At 40.0% G+C, this 21,365-nt stretch overlaps 2 protein-coding genes and 1 pseudogene across 2 annotated transcripts; all 3 read right to left on the minus strand.

Moving 5' to 3' along the window:
- Positions 1 to 1,833: 1,833 nt before the first annotated feature.
- On the minus strand, positions 1,834 to 19,541 carry LOC106441754 (annotated as a pseudogene).
- Positions 18,004 to 19,255, minus strand: LOC106413269 (neuromodulin-like). Its single transcript, XM_013854074.2, has 2 exons — positions 18,668 to 19,255; positions 18,004 to 18,096 (listed from the first exon to the last, which is right to left on the minus strand). The coding sequence occupies exons 1-2, from the start codon at positions 19,253 to 19,255 to the stop codon at positions 18,004 to 18,006; spliced, it is 681 nt and encodes a 226-aa protein (XP_013709528.2).
- A 237-nt stretch (positions 19,542 to 19,778) lies between the features above and the next one.
- Positions 19,779 to 21,009, minus strand: LOC106399701 (glycine-rich RNA-binding protein 2, mitochondrial). Its single transcript, XM_013840159.3, has 5 exons — positions 20,896 to 21,009; positions 20,545 to 20,670; positions 20,387 to 20,455; positions 20,198 to 20,304; positions 19,779 to 20,103 (listed from the first exon to the last, which is right to left on the minus strand). The coding sequence occupies exons 2-5, from the start codon at positions 20,666 to 20,668 to the stop codon at positions 19,951 to 19,953; spliced, it is 453 nt and encodes a 150-aa protein (XP_013695613.1). The 5' UTR covers positions 20,669 to 20,670; positions 20,896 to 21,009; the 3' UTR covers positions 19,779 to 19,950.
- Positions 21,010 to 21,365: the final 356 nt, after the last annotated feature.

Consider the following 21,365-nt stretch of genomic DNA (forward strand, 5'->3'; position numbering starts at 1 on the left):
CTCATTTTGATTTCTTTTTGGTTAATTTTATTTATAAAATTAAAGTATAAAATGGTTACTTTGTTTTACATTTTATTTTTATAAAATGATTGCTTTTGTTTTTAATTTTTAAATGAATATTTAAAAAAAAAAATTTATATAAAATGACTATTTTTTGTTCATAATTTTTCTCTATAAAAAATTAAAAGTCATTTTTATATTAAAAACTAAAAAAATGTTGATTGGGGATTGAAGACTTGCAACAACGATTTTCATCAGGATTGTATTCATGAAGTGAATTGCGGAAAGAATCAGTTTAGATAAAGATATGATTAGGATGGTCAATCAAAGAATATACAGTCAAGCAAGGTTGAATCTTTGGAAATCAAATCGATCGATTTCCAATTTTACTGTAGTAAAGAGAAGATTGTGTTTCATATGACGAGGTGATTGAGATTCGAGGGGATCAGGGAGATACAGCTAGGATGATGATTAAATAAGAATTGCAAGATTAACATATGGATTCTCAAGGCAAGGGGTTTTGGAGATGTGATAGGAATGTTCTTCAATGTTTGAACCAAGTTCGGTAGGAAACAAGTAAAAGAGACGAGACTCGTCGGTGGGTTAGTTCAAAGACGTTTTATTAGATCAGTAAATGGTTTGATTACAAGTAAGAAAATAAGAGAAAGAGTAAGCCGGTGCTCGGAGAGCTCGGCCGGGAAATTTCAAGTTGGCAAGAAAGTAAAAGAGTAAAACCCTAGTTTCTAACCGCCAAGTAAGTGTGTGTGAAAGGTTTGGATCCCTCTTCTCGTCACCCCTCCTTCACCTTTTAAAATCGAGCTCCCTTCTCCCGTCTACCCTAGATCATCTTGTAGTAATGGGCTTTAGCTTTCCTCGGGCCTGATAAAATGCCAGAGTAATCAGCCTTACAGCTTAGTCGACGCCGGTAGTTCATGGAGCCGAGATAAGTGGTCAGGAGCCGAGACTGCACATTTAGCCGTAATCCATAAGCAGTTTCCTTAAGCATACGTCTTGGGCTGTCTTGCCAGGCCAAATCATCTATCTTATGGGCCTTGTGGAGGGACACAATGCATCTCCTACAATAACCACCCAGTTCACTTGAGAAGCGTAGTCATTCTCAAATGAATTTGTGGGGTAAGGTTTATGAAGATACATGATTTGGACCGAAAGTCGGATGAGAGCGGTTCTTCGTTTGTAGAGACAGAGACGTTCATCGGTTTCTCGACATTGGTCAAAGAGTAAGACCATTCTGTCGTCCTCTCAGGTAGTCTTTGACTCTGGGACCGTGAAGTTCTCTTGAGACCTGGTTAGGCACTTGAACCGATGATTCGGGTTTGACTCAGTTTTGAGGTTGGTTTTTGCAGAATAACCAGTTCGATTTCAACCGGGCCTCCTCCTGGTCTCTCTGAGAAGCCGAAACGTCGCGAGTAATGGGTGGGACTTTTGAAAGTTTCTAGGCCCAAAAGGCCTCATTAGACCTAATGTTGACATTCTTAGAGATTAGCGTCGTCTCTCTTATAAATAATCCACTCCGCCTCGTTTTCTCCATTCTTCTCCGTGTCTCAGGTTCTCTCTCTCTCTAGCTCTACTTCTAGGTTCTTTGCTTAAACCAGAACTAGGGTGTTAGATGATACAATATTGTTTGCTTCACTTAATGTAAATTCTTAGTTAGAATTGTTTGAGACAGATACAGAGTGAGATGTGCTTCTGTACACCGGATTGTTTGGAGGCTACAACCAGCTTTAGTCGACCGGTTGGGCCGTTGCTGGAGGGTCGATAAATCATCTACGGGCGGTGTCCAAGCACTATCTCGAGTGGTTGATTTTTTTGTTCTGTTAGTGGGCAGCGAGTGCACATCTCGCTAGGACCATTGCTTATTGCTTGGGTACTTTAGGTACCGTCTTTGTCATGTGTTAGATTTAAAATATACTCGGGTCCATGGAGTTCGGGGTAGCATCCCATACCTCACTGAGCGACTCTCTTGTTGGACGAACTTGGTGCTACTGGACTTTTCTTTCGGATTTTATTGGGCTTGGGTGAGTGTAGTTAGGTTTATGGGTTTTATATTTCGAGATATTGTTGGTGGCCCGTCTTCTTCAGCGAGGAAGAGACGGGTGTCACATTGTTGTATGATGATGCGTCGAGAATGACACTCTGTCCTCCATATAGGAGGTGACAAGTGTCACAATTTTGGTATAAGAGCGGGGTTCTGTCCCGGTTCTGACCCGGGATGATGATTAGGGGATTCAATTTTCATTGGTTTTCAATGTTTAAAAAAAATATGTATAATTTAGAAATTTTGTATGACATCATTCGTCCTTCGAATAACAGGGTCCCAGCCAGATGTTCACCTGTTGGGCAATGTCTCAGTTTGTCAGATTGCTCAGGAGTTTATCAGTTTCTTCTGTCATTGTTCCGAGGTTATCCAAGAGTAGATACATGATGTTGTTGTCGCCACCCAACTTCAAGACGTCGCTCCACGAGTTTTGATACAGGAAATTATGTGGTATGAGATGTGAGCCATTAGTTGGCATGTGTTATATGTGTGTATTAGTATATTCACTATTTTAGAGGTATGTTTAGTTTGTAAATATGTGGGAATCTTTTGGATTGGGGGTGCAGAAGCTTGCGTTGTGTTGATATTGGAGTTACGCTTGGTTTTGTTTGCCAGTTTTTGGCATTGTTGACCGTTTCAGAGATGTGTCAGTTTGGACAGATGGCATAGGAAGTGGGAGCTATTTATATTCATCACGGTATACCAGTTATGCTTGGAGGGCCGATTTGTTTGGATTCTCTTCAAAGATGGAGCTACATTTTTACGATGTCATCCTTGGAATGGATTGGCTGTCACGACATTGAGTAGTGTTGGATTGCCTGAGGGCAAGAGTTCATATTTCTGGAACAGATGGAAGTTTTTATTGCGTGCATGCTACATGCTTATGAGTTATTGGATGTAGGAGTAGTGGAATTTTTGGCGACCATTTCAATGGTTATGGATGATGGACAACATGAGTTGTAGGATCTTCCAATTACTGCAAATTATGAGGATATACTTGTGGCCTTTAGAATGGCCATCACCAGACACAGGAGACGTTCTTACGATTGAGTTGGAACCAAGGACATCACCGTTTTCAAGAGTTCTATACCAATTAGCGCCAGCAGAGATGGTCGAGCTGAAAGAGCATATGGAAGATTCATCAGACAAGAGTTTTATCAGAACGAGTACTTCACTATGGGGAGCATTATTATTGTTTGTAAAGAAGAAAGATAGGATTTTCAGTCTTTGTATCAACTACATAGACTTGAGCATGGTAACCATCATATTGATGAGTTGTTGGATTAGATGGAGGGAGCTTCATAGTTCTCGAAGGTTGTCCAAGGGTCAAGACACCATCAGATTGCTATAGCTGAGGAGTACATACAGATTGCGAATTTCTATATATGGGATGGATATTATGAGTTGTAGTGATACTATTTGGCTCGACGAATGCACCGTTAGCATTCGTAAAGCATATGAATGACGTTGTCGTGAACACTTGGATAAGTGCACGATTGTATTCATCGATGACATCTTGATTTATTCTTGGAATTGAAAAGAGCAAGGTAAGCATTTGCGGATTGTGTTGGGACAGTTTTGAGAGCATCAGTTGTCCGCTAAGTTAAGGAAGTATAACTTCTGGCAGAGGAAAGGGTTGATTTTTGGGCAACGGGGTTTTGGAAGCAGAAGTTCGATGGATCCAGAGAAGATTAATACAATTTTGGAGAGGCCGACACCTAAGAGCGCTACTGCGATCCATAGTTTTTGGGTTAGCAGGGTACCACTGGAAGTTTATCAAGGGTTTTGCCAGTATAGTAATGTTGAGACGCGGTTTACATGCAAAAGTATAAGTGTGATTGGAAAAGTTTTTGTTCAAGGAGTTCATTGAATTGAAGCATAGCTGACAAAGACACCATTTTTGGTTCTACAAAGGACGAGGTTTATTAAGATGTGTCATATATTGGCTTGGATTGTGGATTGATGTAGGAAGATCAGGTCATTGCTTATGCATCAAGCCAGAGACGCTATAGTGGTATTTGTGTTATAGTTTTGGAGATCGTAATTGTACGGGAAGGAAGTCCATATTCTATGGGATCATTAGAGTCTGATATTTATCTTCACTCATTAAAGATTTCACTTGGCAGTGTAGATGAATCGAGTTGACAGAGACTACGGTTTGGATATCACTTATCATCTAGAATTGGCCAACCAGGTGGCAGATGCCTTAAGTAGGCACATGGTCGACGTATCGGGAACCAAAGAGGTTTATTAGTTTACTAGGACACTTGCTAGTCTCAGATTGTGTGTCATTACTGTCGAGGGAGAGACAGATGGCCTTGAGGCTTTGGAGCAGGCAGATTTGCTATGCAGGATACACCAAGCATAGGATAGGGTTTTGGCTTAGGTTAAGCAGATCGAGATTGGGAGTATTTGATGTCATACAGTTTTGAGCAAGATGTACATGTACCTGTACCAAAACCGAGTTTGTGTGTTGGACGATAAGCTGTTGGAAAAGGGATCTTACAGCAAACACACCACTTGTATTTATCTATCCACCCGAGAAAAACTAAGAGGTACAAGATAGGAAGTCCTACTATCATTGGCCTAGTATGATAAAGATTGTAGCTACACTGCATCGTGGTGTCAGGCATGTCAGATAGTTATGTCTGAGGATCGGGTACCTATTAGGTTATTGTTGAGTTTTCTTTTGCGAGAGTGGAAATGAGGCATGGTGATCCTGGATGTTATTGTTGGATTGTCGATCACCACATGTCGAAAGGATGCCACATGGGTAGCCATGGATAGATTTACCAAATCATCTTAATTCCTAGTAATTGAGATGGCAGACCGAGCTGATCAGTTGACACAGACTTATATTGGGGAGATTGTGAGGTTGCACGGAGTTACTATCAGCATTGTATCGGATCGAAATATGAGTTCACGTCTGCATTTTGGAGAGTATTTCAGAAGGCACTTGAGACAAAGACCTGCATGAGTACAATTATCATCAGTAGACAGATGGTCAACCATAGAGGACTATTCAGACTTTAGAGGATATGCTCAAAGATTACGTTTTACAGTGAAAAAGAAGCTAGCAAAGCATCTACCTCTAGCAGAGTTTCCTACCTTGACAGCTATCATTCATGTATTGAGATGGCACCATATGAGGTTCTTTATGGTAGGCATTGTTGTATACCACTTTGTTGGACCAAAGTGGGGGAGTGACGTGAGATAGAATCATCAATGGTTCAAGAGACGGTAGAGCAAATTGACATGTTCAAATTTTGGCTTTAAGAAGCCCATGGCAGTTAGAGGAGTTATGCAGCTAAACGTCGTAAGGATTGGAGTTTCAGGGGATCGAGTAAACCTGAAAATAAAGACATTTCAGGGAGGATCTAAGACTTGAAAGCTAAAGAAGCTTAAACTGAGGTTTATGAGACCATATTCTATTGTGGAGCGGATTGGAGCAGCTGTTTATAGATTTGATTCATCAGCAGAGTTATTAGACCTCCATGACGTGTTTCATGTGTCTATTTTGAGAAAGATTGTAAGAGTGCCATAATTCATTTTGCATCAGCCGCCAAATGGCCTTGGTAAAAATTTGTTGTACCGTGTTAGCCTGTAGAGATTTTGGATCATCAACTGAAAGCAGTTCAAGGAATGTCGACCGTGTTTGTCAGAGTTTGTTGTGAGAGAGATGGGATTCAGGAGGAGACTCCACAGATCGAGCAGATTTATTATTCAGAGTTTTGTTGCAATGATATTGGACAGTCAGCTCAGATTTGAATTCAGGGATGAATTCTTTACTAGTGGGGAAGAATTATAACGACCCAAATTTTAGACTTGAAAATCTTGGCCCGTCAAGGCCCAAGCCTATTCTCGAAGGCCCGAGTATTTTCTATAAATACCCATTCCTCCAGCCCACCATCATCTTTGTTTTGTCCTCATAGTTCCAAAAATAATAAATCAAAAAGAGAGTATTAAGAAATAGGAATGTGGAGTTTTTGTAGACTGAGCCAACAGGACTCGCCGTGGGAGCCAAAGCAAGCTGAGACCACGTTAAGCTCATCACTGCCAATCCCACCCCAAGAAACCGCCGGAAAACCGCCATGCAATTAAGCTTAGTTTCGTCCGTTTAGTAAATCGTCAATATCTGTCTAACCGTTGTGAATCTCGCATATGCACCAATGTGTTCCTCTCGACGAGACAAAGCCGTAGCCACCGACCACGCCTCAATCGGAGCTTGGACGAAGTCGCTAGGGCCTCCAGAAGTTTTCCCTCCGCCTGTGCGTGAGCCACACAAGTTGCCGGACCATCACCTCGCCACCGCCGGACCACCGCCTTGCCGTTGCCGGACTGTCGTCAGCCGCCGCTCGCCACCGCTTTGCCGCCATCAGACCACCGCCTCGCCGCCGCCGGTGACTCGTTGACCGGTCAAGTTGGTTTGGTTCATTAATTTAATTTCGGTTAGTTTAAACCGGTCGGTTAAAAATTAATTGGAATCCAGTTATGTCAAACCAGTCGGTTTAAATCAATTCCAATGTGGTCAAAGGTTGACATTTGACCAGGCAGGTTGACTTTTAGACCAGACTTTCGTTTATCCGTTTTCAACCGTTCGAAAGGCGTTTCGCCCTGATTTCAGATTTGGAGTCTATTTGAGCAGCTGGAGTTCATAGACACCACTTTTCCATATTGCTAAGGTGAGAGCTATTTTCGAACTTCTCGTACACGGCTTAGAATTTTGAACAAATATAGTTTAGTTTTTATATGTTCCGACTCTATGAATCGAGTATGTCTTGCGTCTTGATTGGAGTCATTGCGCGCTTAGTTATTTAGGTTCTTTGCTTAAACCGGAACTAGGGTGTTACATTCAATATTGTTTGCTTCACTTATTGTAAATTCTTAGTTAGAATTATTTAAGACGACTACAGAGTGAGAGGTGCTTCTGTATGTTAGATTTTTTGGAGGTTACGGCCAGGTTTAGTCGACCGGTTGGGCCATAGTTGGAGGGTCGATAAATCATTTACGGGTGGTGTCCGAGCACTATCTCGAATGTTGTTTTCTTTTTTATTTTGGCCTGTTAGTGGGCAGCGAGTGCACACCTCGCTAGGATCATTGCTTGTTGCTTGGGTACTTTAGGTACCGTGTTTGTCATGTATTAGAATAAAATTATATTTATTCAGAGTGCTATGTCCGGGTCCATGGACTTGGGGATAGCATCACATACAATGAGCGATTCTCCTGTTGCTCACCCCTCTCTCTTCCCCATTTCAAATGAGACAAACAATTATTTTATATTTGGATGGACTTGGTTCTACTTGACTTTTCTTTTGGATTTTGTTTGGTCTTGGTTGAGTGTAGTTGAGTTTATAAACTTTTATATTTTGAGATATTGTTGGTGGCCCGTCTTCTTCAGCAAGGGAGAGACGAATGTCACATTGTTCTATGATGACGCGTCGGGGATGACCATATAGGAGGTGACGGGTGTCACATACCTGGCTTTGAATTTGAGTTCCTTGTGGTACTGGACCTTCAAACCTGTTGTAGGAGAAATTCATCCACGCCAGAAAAGTGAGTTTCCCGAAATCCAGTGGCATTAATTCTCTTTCGTATGTTTGTTTCAGTTGTTCTCTAGCTGTCAACGCGTGGCTGAAGTATGTTATTGAATTCTTGTCCTGCATCAAAACGGCTCCTAAACTTAAACCTGAAGCATCCGACTGCACTACGAACACTGGTTGAAAATCTGGTAAGGCCAATACTAGAGCACGGACCATAGCATATTTCTATTTTTCATAGGCTGTTTGTGACTCCATAGACCATGAGAACTGGTCTTTCTTCAAAAGATTGGTCAATGGCCCGGCAATGATTCCATAATTCTATATAAACCTTCGGTAATCCACCAGCCCTAAGAATCTTTTCAGTTGTTTAGTAGTTTAAGGTGTTGGCCAGAGTTAAACAGAAGCTCTCCTTTTCTCTTTTAAATGTTTGAATTAACTTCCAACGGCTTGCCATGTCATTGTTATCTCCCAAGTCACTCTGGTTTTTCTTCTTGCGGTAATACGCATTCTGATATATCTATCAGGTTGATTCGAAACAACATAAGAAATCTGAAAATGAAGAAACAATTGATTTATACCGACTTAAAACATGACTTGCATTACTTCAGGCCAGGTGTCCCTGCGACAAGATGATAGAGTTTTACCTATCGATTCTCTTGTAACAACTCAATCACAACACTCCAAACACTTTATTGAATCAATGAGATAGCGAACTACACTTTGGATCTCGAACCGTTGAGATGCGTCGGCTTAACCCGAGCACAATCTCCTCAAGAACACTGGCTTAACCCAGCTGCTCTCACTCAAGTCTCGCGACTCAATTCTAAATCCAAAGCTGCCCTTTTCGGAAAGGACGATTCTGTATATTTATACTTGCTGGCTCGTGCAACGGCAAAGACTCTGGGACAGTTAGAGTATCTCTTCAAATGCCAGCTCAGCAAATAGAGCTACTGCAAGCTTATCAATACCCCCCTCCTTTTGACAAGCTTGCCCTCAAGCTTGGGTATGAAACACGGCAAACATCTCTTAAGGTTGTGCTGCCATGACTGAAAAGAACAGTGCACTCACAAAGAAGAGAGATGTTGTTCTTCCACCGGTGCCAAACTTTGTGAACTTTGTGCAGTATAGTCTGAGCTATTGACAGAACCAAAGACCTGAAAATGCTCGCAGTATATGATCTGGTTTGCAAGTTGGTGAACCACAGCCTGTACCATGAGTGTCGTTGCCAAACAAGTGTATTTAGCAAACTCTCTTCTGCCTGCACTGAGAAGCTTCTTTTCTTCCCAGTATCTTTCGGCAAACATCCCATCACCAATCTGCCTAAAGCTTCCTGTGACTTGTTCTTCAACCCTACGAGAAGTGTGTCTTGGAATTTATACTTAAGCATCCAAGTCTTAATACACTTTCTCTGCTTATGTCTTCGTTGTTCTTGCAAATGTAACAGACTTTCAACACATGTTTGCATAGGCTTGTTCCCATTTGAAAACTGCATCAACATCACCTTATTGCTTGACTGCTCCCAACTAGAATTACCAGACATGGTCTGAGACTGCAGACAGACCAGAAGAAACAGATCAAAAGCTGAAAAAGTCTGAAATATCTCAGATTTATTCTTCCCCCAAAAACAACTTCTGTCACTGTGCCCTGCTGTAGCTTTGTACTTAAATCCCCAATCTTTGCACAATTTTGTCTTCTGTACATCTTCTTTTATGAACTGAGACAGCAACGTCAAGACAGTTTCTAACGTAGCATTGCCTGATAAGCCAGTTACATAATCATGCATCTGTCTCCTCTTTTCAGTGGTGGAAGCTACGACAGAAGAGACTTTGGAAGACCTTGTACAGTGCTCAACAAGTACCATATGACTGGATTCAGTATCAGCAGAAGATGTCACACAAACTACTGAGTAGGTGGTTGTGCCACAGCTGAAAAGTTCTGAAGTCAGCTCCATTATTGAATTCAAGGCGTCATTCACTGTGATCCTCTGTTTACCACAATTTTTTTTGTTGTGAAGTCCTGCAAGATTTTCTGGTCTTCTGTCTACGAATCAACCTCCCATCAGGAACCTCATCATCTGCCTTTCTTAGCCTAACATATGTTCTCTTGCTCACACCACGATCATCTTTATTGGTAATACTCACCAAGGAATTAGAACTCTCCTGCATAACTGAGCCCATTACTTTGTATTTCTCCACCTGTAAAACATTCTTTCTCTCATCCTTGTATTTGAAATGCACAGCAGCACCATCGTTTCTAACAATACTCGACAAGGCATCAAAGATCTCAAAAGTAGCAGAAACCATTCCCTTGGTCATCTCCACATTTTGAAAATTTGTTTCCTCATCTTTGTATTTGAAATGCCAAGTCTTAAGATACCTCTTGTTCTTCTTCTTACTTGTAACCCTTATAGAATTTTGATCACACCGTTGATGTACACAAAAAAACTTCAACACAGTTGGCTCACTTTCTGTCTGTCTGAGACTAACATCCGCATTCTCATTCTCACCGTTACCGGTAATACACACCAAAGCAGCAGCCTCTGAAACATCGTTGGCAACAGAACCCCTTCCATTAATCTTCTCCCAAAGTATGTCATCCATTCTCAGCTTGTGCTTCAACAACAAAAGTTTCTTTCTTTTGTGCAGCCAACCAAATCTCATATCATTCACCATTGCTAAACCCAGAAGCGCACTGCTTATACTCAACTTCATCTTCTTCTTATATTTAAACCGCCAAGATTTTGGAAACAAACGTTGCTTCCGCGTCTGCTTTCTTGTTTTGTCTCGAAGAAACTTTTTGTTTACCAGCTTGGATACATAAGGTATGGACTCAAAATCGAGGGATGGTGGTGTAAATTCATCCTCTGTTTGAACCTGAAGTTTCTCAAACGTTGTACTTTCTACTGGTCCAAGTGGCAGAACACAAGTAGGTAAATGTGATTCAGTCCCAAAGGTGTCAGATAACACTTTCTCACAACTCAATTCTGTCTTAGCACTCATAGACACTGTTTCCTCCGTCAGTATCACGTCTGACTGGAAACTACGCTTGGTTGGAGAAAGGTGAGCAAGTAATCTCTTCTTAAAATTTGACCAATCCATAAAAGCACCCTCTGTCACCTCCTTAGTATACCAATCCAATGCAACTCCTTCTAAGCTCGCAGACACAAATTCAAGCTTGTCCTCTTCGCTAACTTGGAAAGATCTGAAGATTCGTTCTACTCGAGATATCCAACCATAAGGCATGTCACCGTCAAACTTTGGCATATCCTGAGGATGAAGATTGGAAGATTTGGAAACTCGTTTGCCTTTTGATTCAGTCCAAGAACGAGAGCTTCGCAATTGTTCCAAACCTTTCTCAATTTCCATATTGTACTTTATATTCTCCGGATCATCATCGCTTCCAAACCGCAACCACAAAGATTTCTTCAGTGCCTCCCAACTGTTAAACAACCACAATGATTGTCTCCACTGGAACCACGATATAGCTTCACCATCCATGAAGCTTTGAGCGAAATTAAGCTTATCATCATCATCCGTGAAATCCTCTCGCACAAAGAACTTCTCCAACCAAGAAATCCATGATCGCAAATCATCTTCGGTGAAGATTCGGATCTCTATACTCTCCGTAGCTACTGATTCTGCTCCCGACGTCACCACGCGATTCTTCGATTCTCTCATCGTCGCGATATCAGCTTCAGCTTCAGCGATCCTCCAAACAACAAATCACCAACGATCGGATCTTCTTGCGTTAGATAGGATCCGAGCTCAACTTCACCGTCGCAGCAATCGAATGGCTCACCGCACCAATTGATAGAGTTTTACCTATCGATTCTCTTGTAACAACTCAATCACAACACTCCAAACACTTTATTGAATCAATGAGATAGCGAACTACACTTTGGATCTCGAACCGTTGAGATGCGTCGGCTTAACCCGAGCACAAACACATAAAGGGAAATAGAAAACTAAGCCCACCAAAGCACACAGATTCTCACAATAATAGTGGCAAAACAATACAACAAAAGAGTTACCATATTAATTTAAAAACGCATGAAGACTAGATATCAGACAACAGATGCTTGTGTGATGCAAAATAGTATTAGATTCTCATGAACCAGCCATGTCTATATGAAGTAAGAATATGGCCGAGGGTGAATCCACAGAATACACCAGGTAGATAGGCTATTGCAGCAGCAGTCCAGCTCAACACTTGATCTTTTTCTTCATCTTCATCTTCTTGCTCTTGATTTATTGCTCCTTCTCCTCCACCGCAAGTTTTTTGGAGAGGAACACCGCACAGCTCAGGATTCTCAGCGAATGAAGAAATATTCTGGCTTTGAATTTGAGTGCCTTGTGGTATTGGACCTTCAAGCCTGTTGTATAAGAAATTCATCCACGCCAGAAAAGTGAGTTTCGCGATCTCCGGTGGGATTTTACCTGATAATTGGTTTTGAGATAGATCCAATGACTGAAGACTTGTTATATTTGACAAAGAGGGTGGAATACGGCCTGTGAAAGCGTTGTTTGACATGTTGAGCACAATCAGTTCCTTCAGTAAACCGATGGATTCGGGAATGCCTCCTTGGAATCTGTTTCCAGAGATATCGATGGTTTTGTAGATTGTGAAACCACTCCCAACCAGCTTCATATTCGATCCCTTGTTTGTCAGAGCAACGGACGCCTGATAGTACGGTTTGCCAACTCCTGAAAACCTATACTGCGAATCACCTTCGAAGTATACAACCGGTAATGACATTGCGCCCCAACCAGCAAAGAAATCTGATTGCAAGACCCCAGTGAACCTATTTCTCGAAATGTCAAAGATTCGCAGCTTGGGGAGACTGAAAGAACTTATTGGTCCGTGGAATTCGTTAGAACGAAGGACAAGAATCTCTAGATTAGGCAACACTCTCAACCAGAATGGAAAGGTGTCGCTGATTCTGTTCTCTTCCACGAGTGCAGTTAATCAGAGACTTGGGCAGTCCTCCTGATAACCTGTTGTAACCAAGATCAAGTGATATCAGCATATTACTGATAAAATCTTCAGGAATAACACTAGAGATGCTGTTATTCCGAAGATGCAAGACCGAAAGATAAGTACTCAAACAAGGAGGGATGGAGCCACTAAAGTTGTTGTTGGATAAAACAAGTCTTTCGAGATAAACTAAGTCACATATCGTCCTTGGAATCTCTCCCGAAAATAGATTGTCAGAGCCAAATAAGTAGTTTGTAGAGTTCGGTAACAAAGGAAACGGTTCTCGGAAAGCGTTTGAGCTTATATCAAGCGTAACTACTCCCCCGGTTCTTTGAATAACGTCGGCAGATCCATCAAAACCGCTTAAGTAGTTCTGAGAGATGTTAACATGCGGTATTTCCAATCTCCAAAACCACTCTGGTACTTTGCCTTCAATTTGATTGACAGAAATGTCTAATAACAGCAATCTGGTTTGGCTTTGTAGGAACTTGGGAAACTCAACGATATTACAGGATGATAAATACAAGAAACCTAAATAGGGAAGACGGAGAGTTGAGCTGAACTTCAAATCATTCCCTGAAAGGTCTAGATAGCTAAGCGACTTAAGATGTGAGAGATAACTCAAGTCAACCATGATTCTTGTATTCATATAGTTGAGTTCAAGAGTTCGGAGCCCGGCAAGTTTTGACAAAGATCCTTGGATTGGCGCATCGAAATTGTTTTCTCCAAGAGACAAAACTTCAATATTAGAAGGTGAAGAAATATTCTTAATCTCAATAGGACCACTGAAGCTGTTTCCTTCCAAATTAAGTTGAATCAAGGAAGGGATCATAAACAGAGGTGACGGTAAAGATCCATAAAATAAATTTCCATTTATATCTAAATACTCCAGATTGGTGAGGCTACTCATGTTAGATGGGAGCATACCTTTGAACTTGTTGTAACTTAGGCTTATCTGAGTGAGCTCGCTTAGATTGAGTAGAACAGCAGGAAAGTTCCCACCAAGATTGTTATATCTTAGTTGCAACTCTGATAGTCGGTTTAGGTTGCCCATTGAATCTGGTAGCTCTCCGGAGAATTGATTAACAGAAAGATCAAGATCAGTGAGGTAAGAAAGATTTCCGAGCGAAGAAGGAATTTTTCCAAAGAAATTGCAGTAGCGAAGCTTCAAAACCCTTAAATATTTGAGGTTTCCAATGGAATCTGGTAGAATGCCCGGAAGATTGTTGGAGCTAAGATTAAGACTCTGAAGGTGTTGTAGTCTAAAAAGGCTACTATTAGATCTCAAAGGCCCGTTGAGGGAACTGCCCCACAGGTCCAACTCCACCACCGTACCTGTCTTAGAATCACATGAGATACCATCCCATGCACAACAATCAGTGTTGTTCCTCCACCTCTCTGTCTTCAAATCAGACTCCCACCAAGAGGAATCTAACTCTTGGACAGAGAATTCACTCTTGAACTCCCATAGAGCATCTCTTTGGTCTGGAGGACACAAATGCTTAGCAGAAGAAGCGAAAACAAGTATTAAATCAGAAAGGGAGAACAGGAAACACAAGCTCCATATTATCATCTTCGTATCAATGCAAGAATGCATTATATTTTTCCTCTTTGTTTTTTTTTCTACTCCTGTGAAAGAGTGATGCTTATGAGTTATCTCTTACTACATTTATGGGAGAAAATAGAAAGCTTGACTCTTCAACAATCTCCTTTGAAAATAATTGGTGGATGGTCCACAAAGTCCTACAATCCAGATTTAGATATTAAACAACGTGGAGGATGAAAGGTTAGCCCACATTGTTTATTCTTTTTGGTATTTCGGGTATCGGGTTCGAGTTAGATGTTTTAGGTATTTCGGGTATCGAGTAATTTGAATAGAGGATTAGAGGATCCCGTTAATACATGACTTATTTTCGGTCGGATTCAGTTTGGGTAGTTTCGGGTTCAGTTCATATAGTAAAACTAGAACAGGAAAATATCCGGAAAATTTTGATTCTCATTTGGTTATGATTCTGGTTCGGTTATATTGGGCAATTCAGATAATTCGGGTTAAATATTGGGCATTTGGGTAAATATAATTAACTAGGATGATTCGGACTAAAACTCTTGGATATTACTTTAGATAATTCAGATACTTTCAGATACTTTCCATAGTTTAGATACTTTATAATAACTTTTTTCTTCAAATATTTTGTATGCTTTAATAGATTTTTAAATTATAAAATATATATTTCTTAAATGTATATATAATTATTTTTTTAATATATTCAGGTAGCCGTTTAATTTTTGATTTGGTTCTGGTTAGGTTCAATTATTTAAGATATAAAAATATAGGAACCATTAGAGTATTTGAGAGTTTATGTCTGGTTATGGTTTTAGTATTTCTGTTTGGGTTCTAGTTTTTGTCTTTGGTTTGGGATTTTTTTCCAAGACCTAGTTAAGCTCTTTGATTTAAACATAGAATAATAAAGGTATATTTTTCTCTTTGCTACAATGGGTAGGTCCAAAATACAAATCAAACTTTGTTTTGTGATTTTGGCAAAACATTCCTATTTTTTACGATTTTTGCGAAAAAACTCATTTTGAAGTTTTGGCGGAAAACCAAGGGAAATTTTTTATTTTTTACGATTTCGACAAAAAAAAAGATTTGTTTGTTGGTTTTGACTGAAAAACTTTGCAGGAATACTCAATTTACAATTTTTTGGCTGAAAAACTCAAATTTGCAATTTATAGAACGTTGATTTTGCGGTTTCGGTGAAAAAAATTGATTTGGCGAAAAAACTTAATTTTTGTTTTAGCAGAAAACAATGTTTTGACGGTTCTAGTGGAAGACAATGTTTTGACGGTTCTAACGAAAATATTGATTTTGCGGTTTTAGCGAAAAAACATGATTTTATGACTTTTGCTAGAAATTTATTTTACAGCTTTAGTAGAATTTTGCGAGTTTTGAGGAAAACTGATTTTACAATTTTGGTAAAAAAATATATTTTACGTTTTTGCAGGAGGTTTTAATTTTTGGTGAGAAAATTGAGATATCTGAAGTAGACTTAGTTAGACTTATTAGAAACATGGACGTAAAATTCAAACAAAGTACAAATATCATATACATGGACGGAGAATGAAGCTCCTATTTGGAATACTAGGTTGAGACATACATTTTGTGGAGGATGAGTTTGGTAAAAAAAAGATATGATAAAAGTATTAAATCATGCATAGTATGCAATAGTGATTATTGTATTACAGATAGTATAAAGTGGATTAATAAGTATATAAATCCAATAGACAAAAAGAAAGCATTGAATTATCATTCAGTATGCTACAATTAGGCCATGCTCACTTACCGTACTGACCCTTTTGTATAAATATTTTGTGTGGGCTAAAAACATCTTATGGGCTCATCGCAGCTTGATTTTATTAATTTATTGGATATATTTTAAAATAGTGTAATTGAAGTGTCTACCATAATTTGAAAGCTTGCTTATACATTACCATATATAAGCAAGCCTTCTCAAATCTTTTTGCAGTGTCTGCCATAATTTGAAGTATAGATTGCTAATCTCCATCATCATCAAATCTCTCTTCAGTATCTACATTGAACAAAAGTACATCCTGACTTAGATCATCATCATTAAAAATATAATTTGAACTTATATGTTATCATGACTTACCTTGCATCAACTTCTCAGCCTCTGCCTCGATCTGTTTCTCAACATTTTTCTCACCATCCTTCTCAGCCTCTGCCTCAATCTGTGTCTCACCATCATTCTCAGCCTTTGCCTCATCACCATCCTTCTCGGCGTCTGCCTCATCACCATCCTTGTCACCATTGTCCTCACCCTCCTTATCAGCCTCATAATCATCCAAGCCCTGCTTCTCAGCCTCTTCATCACCCTCCTTATCACCATGCATCTCAGCCTCTTCATCACCATCTTTATCTCTTCTTCTGCCTCCTGAAGCATATCCGGTTTCAGCTTCACCAAACTGGAATGACCAACTTTCTCTCTAAATCTTGTCTTGTTCCAACTCCTTTAGTCTTCTAGCAAGAATTGTTTCGTCTCTCAATGCAAATCCATCGTCCATTCTTTTGTTCAACTCCAAACTCTACTTCTCTTAAACTCTCACGACCTGCCTCGCCTCCTGCCTCGCCCCCTGCCTCAAATCCTGCCTCGCCTCCTGCCTCACCTCCTGCCTCACCCCTTGCATTGCCTCCTTCCCTGCCTCCTGCTTGCTCTTGTTACTCTCGGGTTCTCACATTCATCTCAAATAGATCTGGACAGAAAATTTTACTCCCTGGTTCTAGTAGGATCTTGTTCCAACTGTCAACAGCTATGTCTGGCGTATCCGAATCATCTATCAGCTCCAAGTCTTCATAAGTCCCTTCATCCATTATTTCATACAAAAGGTCTGCTTCATATCCTTCTGGTTCCAAAATACTGATAATCTCCTGAAATATGACCAACAACAAATTACACGTTTAATTAACTATGAACTTGAAGAAAATGACATAAACAACACTTAAAAAAATTATAAGCTTTTACCTTTGTGTTTCCTAGCGTCCGATAAATCATGTCAAGTGGAAATCATGTTGTTCCGGTCCTCTTGAACTTCCATTTGAACATTCTTGGACAACCATCAAGACAGTTTGGAACAGGCTCTCTGAATCTTTCTCTAAGGACAAGGATACATTCAAATGCTAATATCTGCACATCATTTCACACAATCACATTAGTTATGTTATAACAAATATGCTTATAAAAAATAAATTCTTATACCTCTAGAGGGTTGATAAACCTAGGAAATACCCACTGTGCATTCTCTGGGATCCCATCACGAAACTGATCCCTCACATGAAAAATCTCCTTCATGCAATCATCAAATGTGTAACGGTCCCATAGAAATTCGGTGCAAAACTCCAGATCTTCTGCTGCTTGGAGAATGAAATACTCAATGAAGTATCCTCCTTTTGACATTCCTCTTAAAACTCTAGCCAGAAGGTAAAGAACTGTCATCCTCAGACGATCGCCACTACCATCAAACTTCATCTTCTGAAGTTTCTCTAAGACATCCACTTCTGTCACTTGCAGACCCTTTTCCTTCTCATCCTTTGTCTTCTTCACCTTAAAATGCTTTCTCGCAAACTTCATGCTCTATGCTCAGATAGTTTTCTGGATATGAGTGGCAGTATAAGCCAGAGAAGAGGCTATGTTCCCTGATGGAGTATCTAATTGGAACACCGTTTACCCCAAACCAAGCTTGTCGACCCTTTCCTGTATGCATAGTACGAAGTAGCAACATCCACAATCCCATAACTTTTCTTGTTTGGGTACAGTCCATGTGGAATATATGTTTGAACTGAGGATGATCTTGAAACCAATTCTTCTCTGAGATCTCAAGTTTTTCAATCGTCTTCAGAAAATCGTGTTGATGGCACCTCTAGGAGAACTTGCAACCCTTTCCATAGTCGCTCCGTTTGAAGAAAAAACCAGCAGGTTTGTCAGCTTCTACGGTCATATCATCCCTCTCAACCTGAAAAGCACAAACAAAATACACTGAATAAATAACTGAGTTATACAACACAAAATCACTTAGTTATACCAGTTACACTAATTAAATTAAAAATAATATTACTAGTTCTACCAGCAAGCCTAGTTATACAATGACAACACCATCTCATTAAATAGTTATACAAAATACTTCTCTAGTTATACCAGTCAGACTACGTATAAAAAGCGTAGTTGTACCAGTTATATTACTTATAAGAAAATTGGTTTTACTAGTTATCCTGAATCTCTTTACAACATATTATTACTAGTTGCACCATTTTCACTCTTTTAATTGTACTAGTAATTCAATACTCAGTTGTATTAGTTAGACTAATTATACTTTTCATAGTTGTACCAGTTATATTATTTATAAGAAGTGTGGTTGTACTAGTTAATACTAGTTCCATTGATTCTGTTTACAACATATTATTACCAGTTGAACTAGTTTTATTCTTTTAGTTGTACTAGTTACACTACTTATATAATTACTACATATTTCTTAGTTCAACCCTATCGTAAATAATTCTAAAACCATTTTAAATTGACTTGCTTACCGTTCTTGGCGCGTCATTATCAACGGCAACCTCGAGTGCGTTTGAATCTCTATTGTTAGATCCAATCTCCTCACCGTCCTGCTTGTCTACACGATGTGAAGGACTCTTTGTGGAAGAGCCTGAGGTTACTCGAGGTTGTTGTGGATTCTCGGCCTCACTCGCTGCATGAGTTGGTGTTGGCGATTTTTGTGGCTGACTCGGAATCACTGGGCGTGGTGTACCCTTACTATTGCCCTGAGAAGGCAATTCTGCTGCTGGTGTGGGGGAATGAACGCCTTGATGTTCCAGTGGAGATGCTGCGGTTTCTCTCACACGGTTTCGAGCCCTCTTGGTTGGATTAGACGAGGACCCACCATCCAGACCACTGTCTCGCTTCCTCTTCTTCTCTGTGGTCTCACTCCTCTTCGCCACATTTTTCTTTTTCTTAACGGCGACTTTCCTTTTCGCTGCCGCTTCTTTCTTTTTCTTAACGGCAGCTTTCCTTTTCGCTGCCGCTTCTTTTTTTTCACGCCGGCGTTCTTCTTCTTCTCTGACGCTCCCGCTTTTTCTTTCTTCTCGGCGAGCCGAGTTTTTGGCGACATTGCACATACTAATTTGGAGATGGAGATTGTTGTTTTGAGATGATTGTGCTTGAATCTGAGTTTGATTACAGATGGGAGTTTGAAATCGTGGTGGTTATGAGAGAGAGTTTGAAATCGTGAATAGGAAAAGATGAAATTGGGAATTTAGGGTTTTGAAGTTGGGTCGGGTTAATGGGTTTTGGTGGTTGGGTTTGTAAATTTCTTGGTTACCTTTTTCCCTTATTTTCGTTTTTTTCTTTTAATTTTTAAACTAAAATACATGTGGTCCATAATAGGATATTTTAACCTTTTTGACCCTTCCCAGCATTTGATCCCTTTTTCCAAGACTTCGCTTGCTCTCTTTGAAGTTTGAATCTAAAGACAAAATTCACACCACGTCACCTTGCCCTTTCTAGATGTCAAATCAAATGGTTGAACACAAATCTTAAGTCGGGTTGGGTATAATTCTAAAATAGATGATAATTTCTCATACTCTCAGTTCAGATTTCGTCAAGAGTTAACAACGGGCAATATTTGAAGCTAACACAAACTGAGTGAAAAAGGTGTCTCTTAGATAAGAGAGTAATGACTACTAGAGTTTCAACAAATCCCATTCAGGTTTTGTACTAGCACCAGACTAGATTTAAATTATAAAAAAAAACAAACGAAGGTCCAAAACAAACAGAAAGATCAATTTCTTCTTATCACAAGAAGATCCTCTGTTTAGTAACCGCCTCCATCACCACCTCCTCCATAGCCACCACCACCTCCACCGTAGCCGCCACCACCTCCGTAGCCGCCACCACCCCCATAAGCCCGGGGAGCACTTGGTCTATCGTTAGCAACATTCACTCGGATGTTGCGTCCATTCAGTTCCTGGAAATAAAAAAACCCAAAAGCATTAAACCATAGAAAACACACAAATAATTATCATTTAGAAAGTTTATTAACTGAGCATTCAAACACAAACCTTTCCGTCCATCTCTGAAATTGCGGCATTAGCAGCAGTCTCATCAGAGAAATTGACAAATCCAAACCCCCTTGACCTTCCGGTTTCCCTATCAACAATGACCTTAGCTGCACAATGACAACAACAAAGAGTATAAAATAAACTTTCACCCAATGCAACAATAATCTTCAACGTTGAACCATTACTTACAATCGATCACTTCACCGAAGTTGGAGAAAGCCTCCCTCAATGACTGGTCATCAGTTCCCCATGAGAGACCTGAACCAATCAACACCACACGAGTCAAACCAATTTTCAAAACAAAGAAAACATTCCGATCTTCATAAGAACAAAGACAAGATATTTACCACCGACAAAGAGCTTGGTAGACATGTACCGGAGAGAACCGAGCATAGACTGAACGGGAACATTCCCTGTCTGAGAAACCGCACCTTGCCTCAATAGACCACCGAGACTTTTGCAGAAAGCCATTTCTACACACACAAACCCAAACCCAAACCAAATCTCAAAAACCTATTCCACAACGAGAATAACAAGATCCTAAAACTTGCAGATCTAGATTCAAGCTAGACGGAAAGTGTATATAAAAGCTCCCGATCCATTAAAGACGAATCGGGAATATTATGAAAGACACAAATCAAAAGCATTATGAGGCGTACGAAAATGAAGATCGAGAAGAAAATGGAGTAGATCGGTACCTGAGTGGTAAAGCTTCGAAACTAGGGTTTTGGTAAACTGAGAGAGAGAGAGAGAGAGGCAGGGGCCAAGGAATAGGGTTTAAGAGGTATATATATATATATCTCATTTTTTTTCTTTTAAAGATTTTTTATGGGCCAAATGATTATCATCTGCGTACAGGTGTATATTGCTAGTGTGTACTAATGCATCTATAGTTGTCCACGTGTATTGTTTAGTGAATCAATTTTTGTTGTACTATTCTGTATCTGAGTGTAGCTTGTAGTCGTTGTAGAGGAATTATAATTCGGACTAAAGTTTTTAAAGTTTCGGCCTATTTTATTTGCTCAGATACTTTTATTGGGCTTACAAACCCGAAAAATCTAGTTATATAAAAGAGAGTTTAGCTCACTCCTGGACCCTCCACATAGAAATCCATGTAGGAAATTCGTCCGGTCGCGCCACGTGTCCACCCTTCATCCGCATCGTTTCA

Source organism: Brassica napus, chromosome A8 (assembly GCF_020379485.1).
Source record: "Brassica napus cultivar Da-Ae chromosome A8, Da-Ae, whole genome shotgun sequence".
In the NCBI taxonomy this organism is placed as follows: domain Eukaryota; kingdom Viridiplantae; phylum Streptophyta; class Magnoliopsida; order Brassicales; family Brassicaceae; genus Brassica; species Brassica napus.

Excerpts from the sequence above, each read along its gene's own strand:
- LOC106413269 (XM_013854074.2), bottom strand. The coding sequence starts at position 19,255 with ATGTGCAATGTCGCCAAAAACTCGGCTCGCCGAGAAGAAAGAAAAAGC. Across the intron at positions 18,097-18,667 it reads ATAATGACGCGCCAAGAACG|GTTGAGAGGGATGATATGAC; the intron begins GTAAGCAAGTCA and ends TGTGCTTTTCAG.
- LOC106399701 (XM_013840159.3), bottom strand. The coding sequence starts at position 20,668 with ATGGCTTTCTGCAAAAGTCTCGGTGGTCTATTGAGGCAAGGTGCGGTT. Across the intron at positions 20,305-20,386 it reads CTTCGGTGAAGTGATCGATT|CTAAGGTCATTGTTGATAGG; the intron begins GTAAGTAATGGT and ends GTCATTGTGCAG. Across the intron at positions 20,104-20,197 it reads TTTCAGAGATGGACGGAAAG|GAACTGAATGGACGCAACAT; the intron begins GTTTGTGTTTGA and ends TTTTATTTCCAG.